At 44.2% G+C, this 27,206-nt stretch overlaps 1 protein-coding gene across 2 annotated transcripts in view; it reads right to left on the bottom strand.

The window, feature by feature from the left end:
* Window positions 1–21,529, bottom strand: part of REV3L (REV3 like, DNA directed polymerase zeta catalytic subunit) — a 219,577-nt gene extending 198,048 nt beyond the window's left edge. Inside the window, exon 1 of one of the 2 annotated variants that reach the window (XR_012645066.1) lies at window positions 21,122–21,529. Coding sequence is in view for 1 of the 2 variants with exons in the window: in XM_074990718.1 (XP_074846819.1) it covers window positions 21,122–21,260 (139 nt within the window). In the remaining variant the exon portion in view is untranslated. The remainder of the gene's footprint in view (window positions 1–21,121) is intronic. The other variant, XM_074990718.1, reaches the window with a different exon arrangement.
* Window positions 21,530–27,206: the final 5,677 nt, after the last annotated feature.

The raw sequence follows: 27,206 nt of genomic DNA, 5'->3' as shown, positions 1-27,206 counted from the left end.
ACAGAATTCCATTGAACACTTTGAGGGAGAATTAGTTTGGAGCCTTATGCTCTCTTTAGTGAAGCTGAAGCAAAATTGTTGTTACAGAAGTATTTTATGACTTCAACAATGTTTTCTTTTATTCCTGAAAATGACATATTTTCTGGCTAAAAGCTGCATTAAATGGACATTGCAGCCATATGTTATCAAGAAGCATACTTCCATTTCTTCTTCTAAGGGTACAGCTATACTTACTAGATCAACCCAGTAAGGGTTGATCTTCCAGGGTTTGATTTGGCATGCTTAGTGGGGATACATTAAAACAAACCATCAGGGTTTGACCACCAACCCTGGTCCTCCTCATTCCCACAAGGAGTAAGGGAGGTCGAAGGAGAGTTTCTCCCATCAACCTTCCTCTGTGAGCAGCCTGATAAATTTATCTTAGATTCAACTATTCCAGCTATGCAATTGTCATAGCTGCAATTGCATATCTAAAATGGACTTTCTGGTCAAACGTACACCTGCTGTCTGTATTGTCCCATATTTGCAACATTGCTTGTCACAAAACTGGACACGTGGCAGCTGAATTTTTGTTCAGTTTATTACATCTTTCACTGCCTCTTCTTTTAAATATTCTGTTGTGTGGGTATTTACCAATGTATATATTGTTTCTGAAGAATATCCAACCCTACCTTCTGTTGTCACACAGACACATATTGCTGGATTATTGTGTACACTGCTCCACCCATCAAGGTTTAAATCATCAAAATTTCCCCTCAGTACTTCTTCCACTCAGTTCAAATTACTTCCTCATACACTACATCTAGTAATCTTCCCCCAACATCTGTTCTCCCAGGTGGAGTGTAACCTAAGGTCTTAACCACGTCAATAAAGGTGAAAAATGCAAAAAAGAGAATTTGTGACAAATAGAGCAATCTTTTCATCTATGGTATCTTGCTGATATTTGCTGGTCCTCACTATAATCTATACGTGGTGGTCATTTGTTTGCTGCTCATACTTTGTTGTCTGAAATGTGTTTAGTTGCAGCACTGCTGCTAAAAATACCAATGAAGCATGCTGAGATTGTTGCAAAAAGTCTGTGTCTACACTAGCTCCCAGCTTTGAAGGGAGCATAGTAAGTAGGGTGTTGAGAGGTTACTCATGAAGTGCTGCGATGCATATGCAGCACTTCATTACGCTAATTCTCCCCTGCAGAAACTTCAAAGCGGCAAACTTCAAAGTGCTGGCTTGCATGTAACCGAGGAGTAAAGGGACTTCACAGTAGCCAGAGCACTTCAAAGTATCCGCGAGTTAGCTGCGGCTACATGCAAGCTGGCACTTCAAAATTGCCGCGGGGGAGAATTAGCTTAATGAAGTGCTGCATCTGCACCACAGCACTTCCATCAGTAATCTCCCAACGCCCTACTTACCATGCTCCCTTTGAAGTTGGGAGCTAGTGTAGACACAGCCTAAGTCTCTCATGCTTAAATGGGATCATGAAACAAGTTCAAAAATTATTCTGAATTATCATTTTTCTCACTGTTATTCAATTAATCATTTACAATTTTTTCAGCAAGCATGCAGATCAAAAACCTAAGACTGACTACACTTAGAATGCACTTAATTGTGGATGACGTCCCATTGAACTAACCGGCACTTCGGTTTTTTTGAGAGAACAAGTATAGGATGGAGTTTCCTTGGGAAAGCTGAGTTATGCTGAAGTAAAATAGGGACGAGACTTATGGCATGACTTTTCTGGCCTATGGCAATGCTGCTCCAAATTAAGAGGCATGTATTATGCAATATAAGAAAAATGACTCAGTGATAACTGGCAACTCTAGATTTCTCCTACTGCACCTCTCTGCACTGTACATTTGGGTGATGGACTCTAAATCTAGTTAATTAAACAAATCATAAGGATTAGCTAAACTAAACTTCTTTTTCTAGCAACATCCAACATAAGTAACAGTCAGGGAATTTATTTGTTAAATCACACTTCTACTAAAATGCATATCAAGAATCTTGAAGAATCACAGAATACTAGAACTGGAAGGGACTTTGAGAGGTCATCAAGTCCAGTCCCCTGGCTTTCACAGCAGGCCCAAGCACCATCTAGATCAGGGATGAGCCAACTTTTATGTTGGGCCCCACTTTTGGTTCTTATAATTAGCAGGGCTCTCACAAACTACCCAAAGGAATGAATATTTATGTTCATACGAAAAAGTAAACCTTTTGGCATGTGCAAGAAAATAAGGATGTAGAACATAAAAAACATTATTAATTGGCATATAAATATGAATACACATACATAAAAACAGTAACATGTCAACATTTTTAATGATAGATGAGCCTGAGACCTAGCAGCTGATCATACTGCACCCGCCCCTTATAAAATTTCACCCCACTATAAGCAGTCCACCCTCCACTTTGCACACCTCTGATCAAGATCATCCCTGAGAGATGTTAATCTAACCTGATTTTAAATATCTCCAATGATGGAGATTCTACAACAGTGGTGGGCAACCTGCAACCCACAGACCCCCTGGCAGTTCCTCTCCTCCCCCTGCACCTTCCCCTACTTCCTTGGCATTGCAAAGTGAATTATTTAAGTTACTAACCAGTTGATCCACATTGTTTTTCAGACACGTCCACATCATTTTCTCCCAACAAACAGTTTTTCTTCTTGCAACTGGGCCCTGCATCATCTTTTTGCACTGCTTACACTTGACAAGTTTTTCTTTTTTACCAAGGGGACACATTTCTTCAAAATATTCCCAGATAGGGTGTCTCTTACACCCCAAAGCCACGACAGTTTTTCTGTGTCTATGTCTTAACTAGCTATGTATTTAGCTAGCTCTTCTGCCAGGCTTGGCCCAGGTCCACCATCACATAAGCACAGAACGAAAACAACTCTATTCAGCCTTTGTTTTTCATTGAACATGTTGCTTTAGTCTTCCAAGAAACAGGAATTGAAAGCCCAAAAGAAACAAGACCTGGTAGTTAATGGCTCTAGTTTGTTCAGCCTAATTAATTTTTATGAGGTTGTATGTGTAAGTGTAGCAAGACTGTGATGAGACTTAATTGTAACGATCATTTTTAAACAATAAATCTAGTGTTTTATTGATGGCTTTTAAAATAATTAAAAAATCTGATTTAAATAAAAAGACTGATTTGATTTTTTTAAATAATTGATGTTTATCCACCCTGCTTACAAATGTGCTGACACATTCATTCATACTCCACTATGAGGATCTGACTCAGAAATTCAGCTTTGTAGTTACATATTAATCTCGAGATTCTTAGGACCGCATCTCCATTTGAAACAGCTTGAGGACTTGTTTCATAATTTGTCGTCCAATCAACTCCCACTGAATGGACAGTGTTTTGAGTGGTTTTAGTTTATGAATACATCCAGTCAAGCTACTTTGTTTCCACATATTCCCAGCAGCCAGAACCAACACAAATATCCAAGCCACTAGAAGAACTTCACCATCTCATGCTCTCAGTTCTATTTCAAGGTAGAAGTGGAGCATCTCCAAGATACTGGCTTACATTTTGGTGGCAGATTCTGAATAGCCAATAACACCTACCATGCCAGCTGTGAAGCAGGTGATGTGGCTCACGCTGTCGCCTTGGCCACAGATTCTCTCTTAATCAACCAGTGCTTCTGGAGCAGGACCAAATCATAGAATGGTGGTATCACATTGTCATACACACAAGTGATGATCAACATGGGAACTTTTGCATGAAATATATGTTCCAAGAGATTTTTGACCATCTTGTCCCTATCCTCCAGCACCATGACATCCACATAAGGGAACCATGCTGATCCAGAAGTGAGTCATTACAGTCATCTGGAAGCTGCCTAAGCCAGACAACTACAAGTCCATGACTAACCAGTTTGGTGTTCACAAATCAGATGCAGGGTTTGTTGTAGCAGAGAATCAATCAGGACGGTGATGTACCTAAAGGCGGTGGACATAACAAATTTTCCTGAAATAACGGATTGTTATTGGACCAACAGTTCTCAACCAGTTTATCAGTGTGAGCTGAATATGAGGCCCCGAATGTGCTATGTGGGTTGCAGGCTGAGAACATCCCCTTTTATCCCCCATAATCTCCTACGCCTAATGGTCCCAACCAGATGGAGACTAGGAGCAGGGCACTGGGCCAGGCAGCCATGACCTAGATCTCCCTGAGGGACTGGCCAGCTAGACACCGGAGAGAGGCCAGACACCTCATCCTTGCACAGAGCCAGACCACAGGTCACACACACCCCCTGTGGAGGGCCAAGCAGTCTGACCTGGGCCATGCAATGGAGGGCAGGATGGCTAGCCCCCCCCAGAAGTTCTGCCACTCAGGGGCTACGTCTACACTAGCCTCAAACTTCGAAATGGCCATGCAAATGGCCATTTCGAAGTTTACTAATGAAGCACTGAAATGCATATTCAGCGCTTCATTAGCACGCGGGCGGCCGCGGCACTTTGAAATTGACGCACCTCGCTGCCACGCGGCTCGTCCCGACAGCGCTCCTTTTCTAAAGGACCCCACCTACTTCGAAGTCCCCTTATTCCCATGAGCAGATGGGATTAAGGGGACTTCGAAGTAGGCGGGGTCCTTTCATAAAAGGAGCCCTGTCGGGATGAGCCGTGCTGTGGCGAGCCGTGTCAATTTCGAAGTGCCGTGGCCACCCGCATGCTAATGAAGCGCTGAATATGCATTTCAGCGCTTCATTAGTAAACTTTGAAATGGCCATTTGTGTGGCCATTTCGAAGTTTGGGGCTCGTGTAGACACGGCCAGGGAGGGATAGATAGACCCTGGACACCTTCCATTCCAACACACACAAGTCCAGATTGCTAGATTCTGCTGCATGGGGCTGGAGGGCCATGTGGAACCAGGTGGCCCACAGACAGGCCTGGACTCTGGGTAGCCAGATCCTGGAGTGGAGTCCCATCTAAACTCTGGGGATGCTGCAGCACACTGGCAAAACCCAGTCCCAGAGCCACCCTCCAAAACCTACCCACTTTCTCTCTCTCTCTGTAACACTCAGCAGCTGCAATGGTAGTAGCACTGTTGCAGGCAACCTTATTCTCTCTTCCCTCAGCCAGCCCTGCCCTCCTGCATGACCAGCAGACCAAATTTTGTTTTTTATTTTTCTTAAGCCTAGTGCTAATTGGGTCACATACACCCACAGTTCAGAACTTCTGCTTTAGAGTGTGGGTTCTCCATACTGCCCCAGTACACTCACATGTCTATAGTTTGCCTTGTGTAAGAAGCACATGAGTACATAAACTTCAAAGGGTACTATTCCATTGTTATGCTGGCCCTGGTTAACCACAGAAGCAAATTCAGACACACCAACATATGACACACTGGCTCAGTGCATGATACCAGGATATTCTAGAGACTGGGATTTTCCCTTCCAGGACAAGTTGAGATACCATTCCCACCTAACAACGTTATTATAAATGTTGTCACTGTCCCTACTGTAATGCTGAGGGATTCTGCTTACATCCTATTGCCGCAGCTTATGAAACTATATACTCATTTCGGAAGACTTGGCAAAGAGTTTAACTACACACTTCGTAACTGTAGGAGAGTGCACAAATATGCACTTGGCAGACTAAAATTCCATTGGCACTGGCTTCAAAAACATTTGGATGCCAAGATCATCAATGTATGCTGCCTCACTGCTGCCTGATGCATTCTGCACAATATCTGAGAAGATGGGAAACCTTTTTGTTAGAAAGGGACTCCAGACACTACTAGATATCTGAACTGGTACATGCAGACAAACAGTGCACCTCTCTCAGCTAGCAGCAACGAAGGGTCCTGTGGCACCTTATAGACTAACAGAAAAGTTTAGAGCATGAGCTTTCGTGAGTTAACTCACTTCTTCAGATGCATCTGAAGAAGTGAGTTAACTCACGAAAGCTCATGCTCAAAACTTTTCTGTTAGTCTATAAGGTGCCACAGGACCCTTCATTGCTGCTACAGATCCAGACTAACACGGCTACCCCTCTGATACTCTCTCAGCTAGTGCTGGATGTATAACAGAAATCACACTCACATTGCACACTCACATAATGGGTTTGCATGGCCCCACGCATGATGGGGAATTAAATGGTATTCAAGATTGTGCTGTGTGTTGGTGTGGAGCAGCTGTGGGAAGATATTTAATACATTTGTTGGTATTGTGTATTATGAATTTTCTGTACCCTTTCATTAAGGGTATGGAGATGTTATTCACTTTATCAATACTGGTCAAGAACTGCAATTTACACTGTATGGATTGCTGAAATGACAGTTTGTAAATATTTTGGAAAGTAACAGAGAGGTAGCTGTGTCAGTCTGTACTCCAACAAAACAAACCAGCAGAAACGTAGCACTTTAAAGACTAACAAAATGATTTATTTTGTGACGAGCTTTCGTGAGACAGATCCACTTCATTTCCAATACAGACTGACATTTATAAGAATAGAGCACAAAAAAATTGCAGTAAAAAAACTGACAAATCAAGTAAGAGAGAAGGAAGGGGGTGGGGATGTTAATTGTCCTGTCTAAGATAATTACGCGCATCAAAGGAAGGGAAGCAGTCCTTGTAAACCATGAGGCAGTTGATGTCTCTGTTCATATCATGTGTTAATGTGTCGAATTTGAATACGAATTCCACTCCAGTTCACAACTTTCTTACTGTAATCAGTTTTTAAATTCTTTTTGTCTCAGGACACAAGTTCTCAGGTCTTCACCAGAATGGCCGACTCCATTGCATTGAAAACAAAAAGCAGTCAAGTAGCACTTTAAAGACTAGCTAAATGGTTTATTAGGTGAGCTTTCGTGGGACAGACCCACTTCTTCAGACCATAGCCAGACCAGAACAGACTCTATATTTAAGGCACAGAGAACCAAAAACAGTAAGCAAGGAGGACAAATCAGAAAAAGATGATCAAGGTGAGCAAATCAAAGAGTGGAGGGGTGGGGGGGAAGGTCAAGAATTAGATTGAGCCAAGTATGCAGACAAGCCCCTATAGTGACTCAGAAAGTTCCCATCACAATTTAAACCATGTGCTAATGTGCCAAATTTGAATATAAAAGCCAGCTCAGTGAAAGTCTGGACTTCTACGTACAGTGCTTCCGCAACCATGCTCAGGCTGACATTATACACAAACAATGCCAAATGAGACATAATCTGAACTATGCTGAACGCCATGCTGTCCAGAGTCTCAAAAATAACCCAGACATCATAATCAAACCAGCTGACAAAGGGGGTGCTGTTGTCATCCTGAATAGGTCAGACTATGAACAGGAGGCAGCCAGACAACTCTCCAATACCACATTTTACAGACCTCTCTCTCCGCTGATCCCACTTTGGAATTCCAAAGGAAATTACAACAACTACTGAAGGAACTCCCCGCTGCTACTCAGGACCTCATTAACTCAGACACACAATCTGAGCCGCAGCCTGGATTATTCTATTTACTTCCCAAAATCCACAAACCTGGAAACCCTGGACGCCCTATCATTTCAGGTATTGGCACCCTTACCACCGGACTATCCAGTTACGTGGACTCCCTCCTCAAACCCTATGCCATCAATGCTCCCAGCTATATCCGAGATATCACTGACTTCCTGAGGAAATTACAAAACATCGGAAAAGTTCCTGATAACACCATCCTTGCCACAATGGATGTAGAGGCTCTGTACGCTAATATTCCACATAAAGACGATTACAAGCAATCAGGAATACCATCCCTGATGCCACCACAGCCAATCTGGTATCTGACCTCTGTAACTTTGTTCTCACACACAATTATTTCCGTTTTGGGGACAATTTATACCTCCAGATTAGTGGACCTGCTATGGGTATGTGCATGGCCCCACAATATGCTAATATATTTATGGCTGACCTGGAACAACGATTCCTCAGCTCTCGTCCCCTATTACCACTCCTCTACTTAAGATACATTGATGACATCTTTATGATTTGGACCCATGGTACAGAGGCTCTAGAAGAATTCCACAGAGACTTTAACAATCTACACCCCACCATCAACTTATGCCTCGATTACAACATGCAAGAGATACATTTCCTGGACACTACAGTACTAATCAAGGATGGCCTGATCAGCACCACACTGTACCGAAAACCTACTGATCGCTATACTTATCTACACACTTCTAGTTTCCATCCTGCACACGTGACTAGATCCATTGTTTACAGTCAAGCTCTTAGGTACAATTGCATTTGCTCTGATCCAACTGACAGAGACCAAAAACTACAAGAACTTTACCAAATATTCATAAACCTGAATTACCCACCAGGAGAAGTAAAAAAACAAAATCGACAGGGCCAGACGCATACCCAGAGACCAGCTACTCCAAGATCGGCCCAAAAAAGCCAAGAACAGAACACCACTGGTCATCACCTACAGCCCCCAACTCAGACCACTGCAACAAATTATTAAAGACCTACAACCTATTCTTAATCAGAATGCTACACTCCAGAAGGCCCTGGGTGACATGCCTGTTCCTCCCAACCTCATGAGGATCCTTACTAACAGCCACAGCCTATACCCCAGGAACACCAGTTCTGGAACCTTTCCCTGCAACAAAGCCCGCTGCCAGCTTTGTCCACATATCTTCTCTGGAAATACCATCACTGGACCTAACCAGGTTACTCACAGAATCACGGGCACTTTCTCATGCTCCTCTACTAACATCATATATTCCATCACGTGCCAACAATGCCCAGATGCTTTGTATATTGGACAGACTTCTAACTCCCTTAGACAAAGGGTCAACGGGCACAAAACAGACATCAAAACACTCCAGATCCACAAACCAGTTAGTCAACATTTTAATGGAATGGGGCATTCTGTCAATGACCTCAAGGTATGTGTGTTACTGAAGAGACATTATCGCACCGTTTTAGAGAGAGAAGTGGATGAGCTGACTTTTATATTCAAATTCGGCACATTAACACATGGTTTAAATCGTGATGGGAACTTTCTGAGTCACTATAGGGGCTTGTCTGCATACTTGGCTCAATCTAATTCTTGACCTTTCCCCCACCCCTCCACTCTCTGATTTGCTCACCTTGATTATCTTTTTCTGATTTGTCCTCCTTGCTCACTGTTTTTGGTTCTCTGTGCCTTAAATATTGAGTCTGTTCTGGTCTGGCTATGGTCTGAAGAAGTGGGTCTGTCCCACTAAAGCTCACCTAATAAACCATTTTGCTAGTCTTTAAAGTGCTACTTGACTGCTTTTTGTTTTGATAGCGTATAGACTAGCATGGCTTCCTCTTTGTTTCCATTGAATTGTTCACTGGCCAGCTTATGTGTATTGAGTTTCCTGATATCTGCTCCGTGCCCACTTATTCTCTAGCGAAGGTTTTGTCCAGTCTGTCAAATGTACATAGTGTTAGGGCATTGTTGGCACATAATAGCAGATATAATGTTGCTGGAAGTTCAGGAGAATGTGCCTTTGATCTTGTAACTTGATCTGATGAAGTCAGTCTGTCCCAGGAACGCTCATCACTGAATAAATCATTTTGTTAGTCTTTAAAGTGCTACATTTCTGTTGCTTTGATTTACTATGAAATGTATAGGAACTGGGACATGCTAGCATTCGTTCATTCAAGTCTGAACCACTCATACCATTACATAATAAAATTTGCTATTGTAGCCTTGTGTGGAAATTCAACATTTTATTTTACACATGTATTTACGTGCTACCGTAAAAACCAGAAAGTCAAGCCAGCTGCCATTAAAGCATGCAGCACACTAAAACTCAGTGCAAAAGCAGGCATTGGTCCATGTGCCCAATCCAAAAAATTTTGGGTGTCTAACCCTCTGTTCTCTTTAGCCTTTCCGGCAAATTTTACACATGCAGGACAGGACTGGATAAGAATCAATGAATGCCTAGGATACACCAGTTCCTTCCACGTACAGGTTGAACCTCTCTAACCCAGCATGTCTGGGACCCAACTGGTGCTGGACAAGAGAATTTGCCAGACCACAGGAGGTCAATATTGTCTAGAAGCACTACCAACACTTTCACTGTTTACTGAGCTCTTAGAAGACATTTAGGAATAAATTACAGCTAAATAACAGCACATAAAACAGAGAGCTAGGACAGGAGGCTAGAAACAAACTTTGTGAGACCATGGGAAATTTGGTCACATCCTTTATAAGCAGACATCCAGCTAACTAAAATCATGCCAGATTATGGATGTTCCTACATGAGAGAGAGTTCTGAATTAGAGAGGTTCAACCTGTATTACAGTTCATTGCTCAAGACATGGTCCAGATATCTCCTGAACTGTCCAAAGAACGCATACAGTAAAACCCCAAGATGCAGGGGGGAGAGGGGGGTTGTGTTCCTGCAACCCCCGTGTAACTGAAATTTCCACACAAGTTGGGGGAGAGATGGGAACCAGGCTACAGACTGGTTCGGGGCTCCCCTGGGCTTGCAGCAGCCGGGAAACTGACCAGCTCACCAGGGCTGGTCAGTTTTCTGGCTCCCAGAGTGGCAGGAAGCCAGAAACCAGGCAGCAGCCTGGTCACCATCTCCCTGCCATTTGTGGGACTCGAGGAAACTGACCAGCCATGAGCTGGTCAGTTTCCTGGGTCCCACAAGCAATCAGGAGACAGGAACCAGGTCACGGCTGGCCAGTTTCCTGGGTCCCACAAGTGGCAGGGAGCTGGGAACCAAGCAGCGGCCTGGCTCCTGGACCCTTCTGCTTGCAAAGCCAAGAAACTGACCAGGGCAGCAGCCTTGGTCAGTTTCCTGGCTCCAGCCAGTAGAGAGGAGCTGAGAATCAGGGGCGGCCTGGGTCCTGGCTCCTCTCCACTCCTTGGCCAGGTTCCCAGCTCCCCGCCACTCCCCAGATTGAGAAACCACTCCTGTGAGGGACGGCAGCCAAGAGTCAGGCTGCCGCCCCTGATAGGAGCACTTTCCCCACTCCCGTCAGAGATGGTAGCCTGACTCTTGCTGTTGCCACTGACAGGAGCGGGACGCCTCTCCTGTCAGGAGCAGTGGTCGTGTTAAGACGAGATACACACTGAGTTGCGCATATCTTGGGGATTTACTGTACTCTGCGCAAAACAAAACAAAACAAAAACAACTAAGCAGTCCTGTAGCACCTTAAAGACTAACAATTTTATTAGGTAATGAGCTTTCCTGGTCACATATTTAGACTATACAGCAAGAGCTGACAACAGCACGGGAACCTGGAACCTTGTAGCCATGCCCTTAAAGTGATCACTCAAAAGGTTCTTTCCAACGTTCTCTCTTATTCCTTCAAGAATCTGTACAAAATGAAGAGAAACTGGAGGACAGACTCTCTCTTTCTACTCTTTGCACATTCTTATTTATATGAAACTCTTGTTGGTACTGTTGGAACTCTAACTCCCAATTACTTTTATCTAGGTGCTCACTCATCAACTTATCTAAGACTCTCTGCTCAGGGTAGATTGGTTCTAACTCCCAGGCTCCTGGTACCATATATTTGCCCTTGTGAAGATGGAAGGGCTTTGAAAAAGGGCATGCCAGAGTGTATCTGTGTCTAAGCCTGGCAAGTTAAATTACTAGCCCCATAAAAAGGGTTGCTTTAATACAAAATCTAAGGATCACACTTTTTTATTAATGGGGGTGTATTTACAGAGAAAACACTGTCTACTTCAGATATCCTTTGGAGCAGCACTGAAAACCATCATACATCATAGTAAGGGGACATCTGCGAGTGGTCTAGTCAATATCCATGATTTTTCATTCCTCTCAAGAAAGGACCATCCTGAAAAACATTGATAATCTGGAGGTAACCAAGGAGAAGTATGAATTTCTGTTCTAGGCCAATGGAAGACAGCCACCTTTGTATGCTAAGTTGATATTCATGCACTTAGGTGACCAACCAACACACCTCAGAATGGAAGGTGCTTGTGAGTTAACAAAGGTAGCCCTAATAGCTATGTCCTGTCCCACATCATAGCAGACCATATGGAAGTTCTTAGAGAATTGCACTTTCCTCCCCAGCCAACAATGGATAACAATTTGCTGTAAAAATAAGAACAAAACAAAACAAAACAAAAACACTGATTTAACATGGAGATACCATACATCCTCCTTACTAGCATCCTGTATCCACACACACGAATGTCCTACTAGCCATGTGGATTCAGCGTGGATGAACTACCACCATCCACTGTAATTTGGATTTGCATGCTGAAGTTACTAATGTACCAATTAAAATTCTGCTTGTATTTGCACTAACAACCACTTTTTAAAAACAATTCAGTTCACAGGCAGTCTGGTACAGTGCTGATATAGTTGATTTATATGCACACTATTTTGTGCACAAGGGTATGTTGAGTTTGTTTATGGTAAAATATTATCCATATTTATAACAAACATCAAGTAACTACTATAGATTTCATGACAACTGTTTGCTAACTTTTTCCTTTTTTCCTCATTGCAAATCCCACATGGCATTGGGGCAAAGCATCACGGAAACAGTGTGAGTTCCACCCTGAACAGTAGTACACTAAAACCCAACTTATGTTAATAACTTAACAGATCTTTAAGCCAAAAATCTCTCCCATCTATATGTTAATATAAACAAATGGTGGCAGAAACATACCAGACTGGCTTCAGCATGTGTTCTGATACCAGTTCTTCAGTGGATTATTCCTTAGGACCATCCTCAAGAACTGTTCCAAATATGGACCCAGCACATACTGCAGTTGCTCCAGGTTACCAACAGTACCAGGGTCACTTCTGGCAAAGGCCCTAAGAAATTCACAGCAATGCAAAACACCTTATGGACCATGAACTCTGGGCTTGTGTGTGCTCTTACCTATACTATACCAATTTCATGGGAGGAGACCAGCATTTCTCCAGTTGGAGGTCCAGACCCAAAACAGAATTGGAGGGGGAAATCACAAGGTTATTTTAAGAGCATCAAGGTATTCCCACCCTTACTTCTGTGCTTACTTCAGAGCTGCAGGGCTGGAGAGCAGTGCTTGTAATGTTGGCCAGGTGCCCAATTCTGAAGGCAGTGCCCTGCCAGGAGCAGTGCAGAAATAAGGATGGCAATACCACACCCATGTTGCCCTTACTTCCTTACCACTTTCAGATCTGGGGCAACAAGAGAGTGACAGCTGCTGACTAACAGCCCAGCTCTGCAGACGGTAGCACAAAAGAAAGAGTGGCAATATCATATAACGTCATCCTTACGGCTGAGACACCTTCAGAACTCAATTCTTGGCCAGCAGTCACCACTCTCCAGCCGCTCAGCTCTGAAGGCAATGCTGCTGCCAGCACATGCACAAATATAAGGGTAGTAATACTGCAACCCATGCACCACACCTTTTTGGGGCAGGACCAGCGTTCCCTCTTTTTTTAATCCACGGGCAGAATAAATTTTGTTACATGCACCATGGCATGTGCAGATGTGCACCACTGGTAGAAAAACATGCTGCCTGCTGCGGGTGGTTGTGGACACTCTGCTAATCAGTTGGATGGCACCTGACTCTGTCATGGGCAACCACGTAAGCACTCAGCTTACAGGAAACACTGATCAGAACGTCCTATAATTACAACACTATGAAATTCATATTTAAATACCTGAAATAAGGAAATTTACCATTTTTAAAATTCTCTGACCATTAAGTTGACCAAAATTGATCATGAATTTGGTAGGGCCCTACTTAGGGCCCTTCACTCAATGTTGGCTCTCCTCTGGCAGTGCCTGTGATGGGGTCAGAGAAGTTGCAACGGTGACATCCCTGCTCAGCAGACTATCATGCACCATTCAGTGCTTGTTAAAGTTCTCTGTACCCTCCTGGTTTTCCTCATAAAAAAGGAAAAGCATTCCCAAAAAAGTCCAGTAACATTCTTGACTTTGCAGTACTCTCTCTTCCACTGTTTGAGTCGCTCTTTTTATTGTTCTGCTGTCCAGTCCATACCTATTTGCTACCAGCCACTCAGACATAATTTTGTAGATGATCACCTATTATGCTCTTACTGAAGTTACATCTTGAATGTCTCATACCAGGGGTTAACCGCAATCTATTTGTGTTCTTCTAGCCAGCTAGCATCATGCTTGATGCAGGACATCTTCTTAGTGCTGGCCATGGTAATGCACATCCACACAGACGGTGTTTCCAGTTGGGCAGTCTGCACAGAAATGAAGAGTTAAACACAGAATAGCTGCCTTTGAACAGGGAAGTTGCATTCTGTTCTTGGAAAGCATGTGAGATGTTTGGAACTAACGACCGCGAATGACTGCAGTCATGCCTTTTGAACCTTATTTTTGATTTAGGACTTGTAACAGGGCTGGTCCCTGTCTCTTGCAAGCATCCCTTCTGGTTGGGTATGTCTGCATTCTTCCAGTTAATTTTCAGTGGAGCAGTACCCTTCTGGCCAATGCAGCTCTTGCCAGGTCTTCAATCACTCAGTATTCACTATGAGCCACGTGCACTGGCCCTGTAGCCATTCCCAGAAGCCAGTCCTCAGTCTGATCAACAAGGCCGAAGTACTCTAGTTGGCAAGCTTACATGTGACGTTTCCTGCTTTGGGGTGGATTAACACCATACCAGGGCTTCCTCCTTTGGGGCTCTTCACGTGCCCTTTAGTCCTATCACCCCCAGCTAGCTCTCCAGCTGTATCACCACTTCTGAGGAGCAACAGCTCCGCAGACAGTCCCATTCCTAGGCCTGTCTTCAGTGAGTCCTGGCAGCCAGCCAGAAGCCATTCCCTCACTTCCCTGGTCACTTGCCTTAGCCCTTTCAGCTCATTTTATATGAGCCTGGTAAGCCCTCACTGGCTGCTGCTTGCAGCCTCTCTGATTGACTGTTTCCTCTGTAGTTACTCCAGCTTGCTTGGAGGACCTGTCCTCTGCTGGTTTCTTGGAATGGCTGTGGCTGCAAAGCACCCCAGTTCACTCTATCACAGGATCCAAAAAGATTACCATGTCTGCTCAGATGTAATGTGCTCAAAAGCTACCCTTCAAATGTCCATAGCAATGATGTCACTACAAATAAGCTCCAGAAATCCATTTTTAAAAGCCATTAAAAGGCAGTAATTTTTTTTGAAACCAGAAAGTGTATCTGGGCACAAACTTTTTTATCTCTGCAATTTGCCACCCCCAGACAAAATAGTTTGCATGATTACTTGCAAAACAATCAATTCATGATAAACACCTATGAATAAAACAATGTACAGTAATACAGAACGCCTTCCACATTCATCTGGTTATTTGAACATTATCTCCCATCACAAGAGAAGGACCAACAGTCAAATCCCATGAATTCCCACAGATACTAGAATACATAAAATGTGGTGCAGCTAGGACTCCAACTTCTAGACTCGAAAAAACAATTGACTGATATATGAAAATGGATTAATCTCCCCTGGCTCAGACGATGGGACTTGGAGCCTGCTTTTTAACACACAACACTTAAATTAGCTGTGCAGTACACTATGACTGTTTCATTTTAAATATACTAAGATTAACACAGAGACAACCAAACCAAAGGTACAAGCCATCTATACCAGTATAGTGGCTAGTTGCTGTGCAAGTGTTGCAACCTGCACTTTTTCTTCCAGGCTGACAAGAATATATATTAACTGCAATTAGAAAAGCTAATTGCTTTCATGCAAGCTTATAAAAATACCAAACATTATGCTGCTTAAGATTTGAGCTGTACACCAGTATCTTATAAAGCCCTCAGAAAAACCAACCTTGTTTTTTTAAATTAATTTCACAGGACATGCATGGCCATCAAGTCTCTCCCTAAAACTTTATAATTTTTTCCAACCCTGGGATGGCAGAAGGAGGCATCTCCACTTCTGCCTCCTCACTGAGGCTGCAGCTGCTCGTGGAGTCTAGCAGATTAGCTCCGTCTCAGACAGATGTGGTGGTATAGTCCTATTCCCTGGAGTTTATGGGTGTTAGAGGAGTTCCTCATTGATGGCCAAAATGACAAAAGCCACCTGGATGAAGAACAGTCTCAGAGAGGTAGCTGTATTAGTCTGCATCTTCACAAAACAAAGAAAGCACTCCTGTAGCACCTTAAAGACTAACAATATTATTTATTGGGTAATGAGCTTTTGTGGGAAAGACACACATCTTCAGATTCTGGTGCAGAACTCAGAGGAAAACTGATGAGTCAGCTAAATATGAAAAATTACAAGGAGGGAAAAGGCAGGAGAGGAAAGAGTGGGAAAAGGAGGAAAAAAATCCTCTGGGAATTCCCAATTAAGTTAAGTGGGATGTCTGATGTCCCTGCAAATATCAAAGGTCAGGAAATTGTTCTTGTAATGGGTAAGGTGACTGAGATCTTTGCTGAGTCCAGGATGATAAGTATCAAACTTGTAAATGAATTCCAATTCAGATGGCTCCCTTTGTATTCTTGTGTTAAATGATGAGCAATGAGCGCCAATTCAACAATTAAACAAACCACACAGCACAAGCCAGTCTAGCCCGAGGAAGAATCAGGGACCAGCTGACTCCATACTCAGATCCAATCCAGGCCTCTACTTCTGTTTCATGTCCAACCAGCAGAGACAGGGGAACTGTACTGACAACATATCGAATAGTAACAGAGAGGAAGCCATGCTAGTCTATACACTATCAAAACAAAAAGCAGTCAAGTAGCACTTTAAAGACTAGCAAAATAGTTTATTAGGTGAGCTTTCGTGGGACAGACCCACTTCTTCAGACCATAGCCAGACCAGAACAGACTCAATATTTAAGGCACAGAGAACCAAAAACAGTAAGCAAGGAGGACAAATCAGAAAAAGATAATCAAGGTGAGCAAATCAGAGAGTGGAGGGGTGGGGGGGGGGAAGGTCAAGAATTAGACAGAGCCAAGTATGCAGACGAGCCCCTATAGTGACTCAGAAAGTTCCCATCACGATTTAAACCATGTGTTAATGTGCCGAATTTGAATATAAAAGCCAGCTCGGCTGCTTCTCTTTCCAGAACGGTGCAATAATTCTTCTTCAGTAACACACATACCTTGAGGTCATTGACAGAATGTCCCATTTCATTAAAATGTCGACTAACTGGTTTGTGGATCTGGAGTGTTTTGATGTCTATTTTGTGCCCATTGACCCTTTGTCTAAGGGAGTTAGAAGTCTGTCCAATATACAAAGCACCTGGGCATCGATGGCACATGATGGAATATATGATGTTAGTAGAGGAGCATGAGAAAGTGCCCGTGATTCTGTGAGTAACCTGGTTAGGTCCAGTGGTGGTATTTCCAGAGAAGATACAAAGCCCGCTGCCAGCTTTGTCCACATATCTTCTCTGGAAATACCACCACTGGACCTAACCAGGTTACTCACAGAATCACGGGCACTTTCTCATGCTCCTCTACTAACATCATATATTCCATCATGTGCCATCGATGCCCAGGTGCTTTGTATATTGGACAGACTTCTAACTCCCTTAGACAAAGGGTCAATGGGCACAAAATAGACATCAAAACACTCCAGATCCACAAACCAGTTAGTCGACATTTTAATGAAATGGGACATTCTGTCAATGACCTCAAGGTATGTGTGTTACTGAAGAAGAATTATTGCACCGTTCTGGAAAGAGAAGCAGCCGAGCTGGCTTTTATATTCAAATTCGGCACATTAACACATGGTTTAAATCGTGATGGGAACTTTCTGAGTCACTATAGGGGCTCGTCTGCATACTTGGCTCTGTCTAATTCTTGACCTTCCCCCCCCCCACCCCTCCACTCTCTGATTTGCTCACCTTGATTATCTTTTTCTGATTTGTCCTCCTTGCTTACTGTTTTTGGTTCTCTGTGCCTTAAATATTGAGTCTGTTCTGGTCTGGCTATGGTCTGAAGAAGTGGGTCTGTCCCACGAAAGCTCACCTAATAAACTATTTTGCTAGTCTTTAAAGTGCTACTTGACTGCTTTTTGTTTTGACAACATATCAGTTGACACCAGCAGCTTGCTCCATGGCAGCCCTCGTAGCTCCACAGCAGACACCACAGAACCAGCTTGCAAGGAACTGAGACCCATCCAACGCACACAGCTGCCATGGCTTGGAACTCAAGTTACCTGGAGGGTACTGTCCCCGTGCATGTGTGAAACTGAGGTATGCAGAATGGTGCCCAGTTTCAGCTTCTCACCAGTCAGTACTCAAATGTCTCCCATAGATGTGCGGGAACTTCTGTGAGAAGAGGTGGACCAAGATGTCTTACTGCCACATCATCAGTGCCCCCATCTCACAGGATGCAGCAGTGTTGGCCTAAGTCAGGGCTGTTCCACTACTCTTCCACCCCAAACCTGCCAGGAACATCCACAGTGTCAGTGGGATGTTTCTACCTTCCTGCTATTGAGGGGTAGGGGAGGGAAGAATAGCAGTACTGGGCTAAATTAACAATTTCCATAGATTCTATGAAATCATCATTTACACAGAGCTTTACATCTACAACAGAAGTCTATTTACTGATTCTAAATCACATATAGCCAATACCCTAATCAATTTCAAAATCAAATCTTCTCCCATTTAAAAAAAGAAATCACTATATTTCTAAAAGATGTTATTTAGTCTCATTTTTAGTTGCAGAGTTCACTGTGCCAAGTCATTTAACTATATTAACTTTTACAATGAGGTCCTAATAATTGTTTATTTCCAACAACACTCACTCAAAAAACCTCAGTTCCATCTGTTTTTACAATTTAAAGACAAGCAGAGCTACAAAACATATTTCTCAAGTCTTATCAGCAAAAATTATAAAAAGAATGGAAAGAACAATAAAGGCAAGTTACTTTTTCTTTATGGCAAAAAGTAAGATGGAAATAGGTAATTAAAGCATTCTTCATCTGCAAAAGCCAGAAAAAAAATCATCAATAACCAAGCTGAATTAGAATAGTTCTGCTATGCAAACACATAGCAAAGTTTGTGACAGGGAAGCAAAAAGGATTTCCCAGTATGCTCTGAGTCACTGGACAAAGTGAAGTACTCTACTGTTTGTTTTTTACATGACATATTCCTAACACTGCAAATACTCAACATCTTCTTAAAGAAACTGTATCTGTCTTCTCTTACACATTTAAAAAAATTAGTGTTCCTTACAACAACCTCAGGCTCTAAAATTTATGAATAATGAAACAAACTACTCATATGATTACATAATTATTTTTCTCAAAAGTTTTTTTCCCTCTAACATATGTACCTTTAAAACCACTAAAATGTACCATGTTTAACAGACTTTATGATGAAAAAAGATGAAAGCACAAATATATGCCCAACACAAACTATAACAGAAGTGGCATGGCCATTTTTATCAGCTTATTTGTGTGTTAACTCAACCTTTTTACTTGACATTTTTGAGCTTTAGATGCACCAATCTGTATCTGCTTTGATTTCCTTACCTTTCCCTGCACTTGAAGAGTGTACAGAAGAGATAGCACTGAAATTTCACGTATGAATAAAGATTACTATATTATACTAATGGAGGGAAGACAGCTTTACTGTGCACTTTTACAGCAGTTTCTCCCCTCCCTAATGATAACAGTATATATTAAATTATTCTGCTTATCGCACAAAAATCTATAAAAACACAGAAATACATTAGTTTCCAAAATCAGCACCATAGAACACAAACACCTATTTCAATGTTCTCTAAGACAGTGGGTTCTTAAACTGCATTGCACTGCAACCCCCTTCTGACAACAAAAATTACTACGCACTCCCAGGAGGAGAGACCAAAACCTGAACCCCACCGTCCTGAACAGTGAGGGAAAAACCCAAAGCCCCACTGCTTCAGGTGGAGGGCCAAAGCTGAAGTCCCAGCTCTTCAGCCCCAGGCAGTTGGGTTCAGACCCCAGATTTGGGTTGCCATTCCTGGCAACCCTATTAAAATGGGGACACAACTCACTTTTGAGTCTCAACCCTCACTTGGAGAGCTGGTGTTTTAACATTTTGAATAACTGATGGAAAGGAAGCCTTTTTTCATCATTAGTGTGTTATAATATATGGAGATACACATCTCATACAACTGGAAGGGACCTTGGGAGGTCATCAAGTCCAGTCCCCTACCCTCTTGGCAGGACCAAGCACCATCCCTGATTTTCATTTTTTTTTTTAAATCTATGTGCCCCAGACCTCTAAATGGCCTCCTCAAGGACTGAACTCAAAACCCTGAGTTTAGCAGGCCACTGCTCAAAGCCTTGAGCTACCACTCCCCTGCACTAAATGTTACCCGTATTTTTAAAAAATGGTAACAGAGAGAAAGCCTTGCTAGTCTATATACCAAAGGTTACTGTTAAACAGAATTTGGTATTTGGTAGAAATACTTTGAAATTACATGACTGTAAGTACAACAATAAGAAGCATAGCTGAAGGCCAAGGAAGAATAAATAGGATATTATATTAGGACGCCTGAGTGGCCAACATGTGGACTAGTAGTTAGAATGTCGCCTTCTGCAGTGCAGCACAATTGCCTATTGGTCCAAGCAACTTACAATATAAATATACTAGGATAATAGTGATATAAAGAACAACCACTTCCTAAGTCTCGCCGAAGTCCCACGTATGGAATTCCGCACTGGGGGCTCTTTGAAGATAAATAAACTAACTAGTCACCTCGTCTTCAATGATACGTATGATTTTTTGCCCTATCCATTTACACGCAAACGCCGCGTCTCTTTCTTTAAAGAGGCAAAGGCCACCAGCTCACGGCCTATCCGGAGCACAACCGCCCCACGGTGTTTTTACAGCTGTGTTTAGTTGTGGTTCGCGAGCCTGTGTGGGGGCAGCTTCCCCTGTGAGCGGCGCGAATGCAGCGATTTCCTACGCTCCCCGGGCACACGCCTGCCCGCTCATCCTCGCACCTGCAGATCCCGATCCTGCCCCCCAGAGCACTCTCCCCAACCACCCACCAGGCAGTCTGGAGGGGGCCACACGGGCGCCGCGGTCTGCGGAGACCCAGCCTTCCCCGCCGGCTTCAGGCAGGTATCACCCGGCACAGCTCCCGAGCGGTCCGGGCGGGGGAGGGGCGAGGCCGCCGGCGGCAGGTGAGGCGCACGCCGCGGATGAATCACAAAGTGAGCCCTACGGCTGGCTGGCTCGGGCCCGGGCCTAGCGCCCGCGGGGGGCAGAGGGTCCCTTACCTGCAGGGGTGGCGCCGAAGACTCTCACCACAGGCACCTTCTTGGCCGGGGCCTCTCTGAAGCGGGACTGGCTGGGGTCCAGGCCGGGCAGCGGGCTGCCCATGTAGTAGTCGGCGGTCACGATCCTCACTGAGAACATGTTCGCCGCCGCTGTCGAGAGCGACCCACGCACTGAGCGAGCGCGGAGCCCACACGGCTGCCCCGCCGCCGCCGCCGCGAGCGCAGCGTCCACCCGCCGCTCCCCGCGCGCGCACAGACGCACGCGCGCACTGAGGCAGCCCTAGCTGGCTCTAAAGCCTGGCCGGCCGCGAGCGCCTCATGGGCACAGCAGCCCCTTTCCTCGGCAGCGCGGACGCCTTGGCGGCGGTGGCTCCTCGGCTCCAGCTGTTGTTGCCATGATGATGATGTCACGGACGCAACCACTGGGGGGAGTGGGGGCGGGCGGGAGGGGGGAGAACGTGTTTCTCCCGTTCTGCGCTCCAGTACAGGGTGTTTTTTCCGCTCCCTGGGCAGTGGAATGGAAGCTGTGCGCTATCGCCTGCTCGACAATCGACCTTGGCGGCTGGGCGAGGCTACGGAGCGCCGAGTCATGGATCGGGCTGGGGACTTCGGGGCTAGGATTGGGTTAGGCTGGGTCGAGCCGCCATTTTGGATGCTGAGGCGTCTCGCTGCGGGAAGGTGAGTCGCCGCCCGCTGCGGGGGGAAGGGAGAGTCTCAAGCTGCTGTCACGCGGGAAACGGGGGGCGGGGGAGGTGAAGCGGGAGTTCTCAGGTAACGTTTCAGCCGGGGCGGGCGCCCCCTTCGGCTATAACGGTCGCTGCGCGCGGCCCGCCGGCGGCGGGAGGGGGGGCGGGGGAGCGAGCGCAATTCTGTGCCTATAAAAGGGCGGCGGCAGCAGCAGCGGTTGAACGTGCCGCTGGCGGTGGGGAGGAGCTGTGCTGCGGCTGCACGTTGGGGCGGAGTGACAGGCTGGGCTGAGCCTCGGCGCCGCCGCCTCTGCCTAACGCAGCCAGCGGCGTTCCCTGCCCCATAGCCCGGTCCCGGCCGCCGCCGCCTGGGGAAGCAGTTGCCTACCCCGCTGCAGCCGGGGGAGCTGTTCTCAGGTCCGCGGGCGGTGTGGCCTCTGTGGTTGGTGCGAGTGCCTCGGGGAACGGTCTCTCTTTGCTCTGTGGTGGCGGGACTGCAGGGCGGCCCGCAGCTCCCTGACCTCCAGGGGCGCCCAGTGCCACCTTCAATCAGCTGCCAGCACCTCTGAGCCCACCAGGAGTGTCTTACCCGGGCGGAAACCAGTTCTAGGGAGCAGCCTTCCGCAGTGGGAAAGAGAGAGAGGCCCCCAGAGTGAAACCACTATTGGCGCCCTCAGTGATAGTGAGAGTGGCATAAAAGTCATGAGGGTTTTTCCCTTTATAACATTTGGACTCGTTTTATTTGCCTTCTGTTTCCCCAGCCCTTAAGCTGCATTTGGGCACAACTGAGAGCTAAAAAGGTAGTGGGAGACTTAAATGATTTTTTTTTCCAAACAATCTCTTTGCCACAGCTGGGGCGTCAGGAAAAAACATCAATTTTCTGAAGATTAGTTGACTGTCCTCGAGGTTAGTGTTCCCTATAAATCAGCCGTGGGCAATCTAGGTTGGAAAGTGGGTCCTGTGGGTGGCCCTCGTTCATCTTAATAGGCTGCAAGACAATCATAACTAAAATGGCCTCCTGGGATAGGGTAGCTTTGCTCGCTGCACTTATACGTGGAATTTCTGGAGTGTGCTTACTGAACTGTAGCAGTGTTTCCATTGGATGCGGAGGGACTTAATGGCTTTTACAGTTGTATGTAATATGCAGCGTGCTCACTTCATGTGTTCTTGCTTTATGTTAGTTTCACTTTAGTAATACTGTAGGGGGAGATACACATGGACAGAACAGCGAAATCTGGCAAACAGTAAACATGGGCAACAGTAAACAAAATGTTTTGGGAGGGGTCACATGTAGATCCCAGATAGACCACAGACTGGCCATCGCTGCTCTGAGCTCAGGAGAGATTCAGATGTTGCATAGGTGATTAACAGAGCACCCACAGCTAGGTTTTTTGTTTCTAACTGGTAAGGCACCTTTGCATGTGCCTTGATGCACATTTAAAAAAAAATCCCCACAAAGATGGAAAAAAATCTGTGCATGGATGGAAGAAAAATAGAGGGAACACTGCTCAAGATATTATGTAAAAAGTTTTTTTGTTTTAGACATATTTTTGTCTTTATGTGTAGACTGAAAGAGAGGAACTGTACAATTTTATAAAATCAGACATATCAAGTATGTAAAATATATGCTTCCCACTGAACCTGGATATGTTTTGTAGTAACAGAGAGTGAGCCGTGCTAGTCTATACACTATCAAAACAAAAAGCAGTCAAGTAGCACTTTAAAGACTAGCAAAATAGTTTATTAGGTGAGCTTTCGTGGGACAGACCCACTTTGTCAGACCATAGCCAGACCAGTACTGAGTCTGTTCTGGTCTGGCTATGGTCTGACAAAGTGGGTCTGTCCCACGAAAGCTCACCTAATAAACTATTTTGCTAGTCTTTAAAGTGCTACTTGACTGCTTTTTGTTTTGATTGTGTATGTTTTGGTTTGAGAGAGAGACAAAATAGCAGGGTGATTCCTCCCTTAATTTGTGCTGAGGTTCATGTATCTTGATTGGATTTTTAAGTCTGTTTCTGTATTGTTTCTTGGGGGTGGATCACATAATTGATTACCTGTTCTTTTCATTCCCTCTGAGCCACCTGGCATTGCCTGGACAGTTTCCAATATATAATAATATGCTTGGTTGAAGTATGCTGTCTTGTTCCTGAAAATTCTGATCATCACAGGGCAGTTGGTTCCAAATGGTAATAGTGTGACTGGAGAAGCCTCTGCCAACTCCCCACTTCAACCTCATTCTCTAGAGTCTGAAGGATATTCTCCCCAAGGCCATCTCCAGTTTTCCAGTCTAAAGCAAGTCATGTCCTGTGTCTGCTCTTCCAGAGTTATCTTCTATGGTTGCTAGGCAGCAAATGTGCACCTGACCAACCACACACACATTTGTGTGAAAATAAGAGACTTGAATATTCAACTACCACAAATCAAAGACAGCTGAGCAATCAGTTTTAGAAATACTACTCCTAATAAATAGTATAGACTCTCACTAACTGCCATCTTTAAAGCTAGAATTAACAGAAGAAATTAAAGGTAGCTGTTTATTTTTATATTTGACCAAAAGACAGGTCAGGAAATAATTCACCTTTTCTTTTTCCCAATTACTATTTGTATAAAAGTCTGTAAGTGCACATGCAGATAGCAGTAGAATGCTTGTCTATACTGCCAGTGCTATCCAAAATTCAGGCTGGAAAAAAATGGTCTACACTTGAAATGTTGACATAGTGATGTCACTCAGAGGTAATTTGAGTTATGCAGCTGTAACTCCTACTGGACAGGTCTACAGTATTAGGATAAATCTATCTAAACTATGTAGTTTGAGTTACATTAGTGTAACACAAGCTGACATATCTTAGATCTACTTACCAGGGTGTCCACATCACACTGGATTGATGAGACTCCTTACTGTTCCCATTCTGGTCAAGTACCAAGAGCTTGATGCTGTAAATGTTGGGATTAATTGCAAAGCTCCTACTGATTTCAGTGTTGAAGGATTAGTCCCTAAAGACTGAGGATAATTTTTTTTAAAAATCTAAATTATTTGGGAGCTTAGGCCTGTGCTCACAAAGGAACATAGGTGTTGCAATCCTGAATGAGTTCTGTGATATTTTGATGTGGGTCTTCCTCGGTCTCATCTATTGAAACTGGTCCACTTTATGTAATTCAAGATACATTGAGCCAGAGAGAACGAGAATGACTATGATTCAATAGCTAGGACATTCATGTGGGAGGAGGGAAACCAGGGTCACCTACTTCCTCTTCGTCAGGCAGGAGGAACCAGCATCTTCTAAATTTCTGTACTACTGGGTTAGTGATTACTGCTGCCATTGTTTCTCTTCCCACCTACTAATTTTGTGTGGAATGAAACATGCTTTCAGAATGTCCCCTGATCTGCTCTTGCAAGCAAAATGGGGATTGCCCTGCCCAGGGGTCTGCAACCTGTGGCTACGGAGCCACATGTGGCTCTTTAAGGAATTCTTCGTGGCTCCTGACACTATAATTGCAAATTAAAAAAAACAAACTGATTATTTACAATAAACAGTGAAGGTCCAAAAGACCAACAATGAACAACTCATACCTAAATAGCAAACTATATGTGATCTGGAAGTGTTGGATAACTCCCCCTTTAATATGTGCAATGCATTATGAGATATGATACTGTATCTATGTTTTGATTGTGTCTTGATTTTGAAATGGAAAAGAAAGCTTGCGGCATTCCTACTGTGAAGGGCAACACACATTTTAAGAAAGAAAACTGAAATTAAACATGAAGTAAAACTGGCATAATTCAAGTGGATTCAGGAGTGAAAGTCAGGAGATAGTAGTAGAAACACACACATGCAAAGTGCGAGGAAACAATATCTAAAAAGTTTGTGAGCATCCTGCAATAAACATATATTGCATTACAAATCATTGTGTGTGCACTGGTCTTTAAATAGAGGTTACAAAAAGTATGGTTTAACATTATTTGTTGAGGACTGTTTTATATTCACAGGCATTGTGGCTCTTGAATTATTGAGTTTTTACCAAATTTGAAAAAAAAAGGGCTCCTCTTGCTATTTTGATTGCTGACCCCTGGCCTTTCCTGTCTTCCCCTGAGGTAAAGATTGCACTGTGGCTTAGGAGTGTATCCCAGCAAGTACCTGTACAGAGACGTGTGTACATCCAACATTAAAAGCTTAGGTAATTAATAGACTTGTATAGTGAAATCTAGTCTGAGAGACTATAGATGCCTCCAGAGTTAGACCATGTCTGAGGCTTAATCTACACTTCCATGAAAGATGGACATGCTCAAGGTTGATCTTCCAGGGTTTGATTTCACACATGCGTGAAAGTTGACCCCTGTGCTGCTTGTGAGAGGTGGTGATTAAGAAAGGTCAAAAGAGAAATGCTCCTGTTGACCTTTCCCTGTTAAAATGGACAAGTTAGCTGAATGTAGATACATCGATTTTAGCTGCACAATTGGCGTAGCTAAAATTGTGTCTCTCTGGACAACTTCTGATATAGACATAGTCTACCAGGTGCCTTTTGAACCATTTGGACCTATTACAAAGCCAACATCCCAGCGTGCTGTATTCTCCATAAAATTTGAAAATCAAGGGGGGAAGAATTTCATGCCAGCCTCGATGGCAGAGGCAGATGCCATGGGCAGTGTTTATGAACAGCTGGACAGAAGAGAAATCATCAATTCACAGAGAGAAGCAACAAAAATCAGGGAGGCTTTGAAAAATAGTTTTATGAAAGAGCAGACAGCCATGTCAATCTGCTGCACTTCACTGTTGTGATACCACTTCCAACCCTCACAATTTTGTGTGCTTGACCTTTATTAAAGCATCTCCAACTGAACCCTGCCACTTGTTAACAAATAAACAACACTGGTTTTCACAACAGCATTTTTATGTAGGGAGGCGAGGGTTAAGGAGTGGGAAAAAGAAAGGGAATCCTGCCATCATGTGCTCTGTGGTCAGTGGCCCTCTGCAATTCCAGCATGGACCATAGGATGTCGGTCTGCTCCTTGACAGCTGTCAGGAACTCTGCCAAATTCTGATTCCTGTGCTGGAGCATGATTTGCTGCCACTGCTGGGTTCACTTTCTATCAGCAGCAGCTTGGGTTTGCTCCTTCTGGGTCTTTTGCAGCTGCTGCAGATTGAGGTCCTGTTTTATTCATTTCTTCCTATGGGTCACACTGACCTTTTCACCCCCACTCATGCTGCCTGTGGAAGACAGTAAAGGTCAAAATTTAGATACAATTTTTAAACGTGACACAACGCACTGATCTGTACAATGATTGGGCGTCTGTTTGACAGTCACTGCAACTTTTATTTTCCAAGGCAACTTTCGGCTTCTTAAGGATGACAATCAATCTCTGCATAACAGAAACGACAACTTGCCCAGACTATTTCGTT

This window comes from Carettochelys insculpta, chromosome 3 (assembly GCF_033958435.1).
Source record: "Carettochelys insculpta isolate YL-2023 chromosome 3, ASM3395843v1, whole genome shotgun sequence".
In the NCBI taxonomy this organism is placed as follows: Eukaryota; Metazoa; Chordata; order Testudines; family Carettochelyidae; genus Carettochelys; species Carettochelys insculpta.
This window is presented reverse-complemented; position numbering and strand designations above follow the sequence as displayed.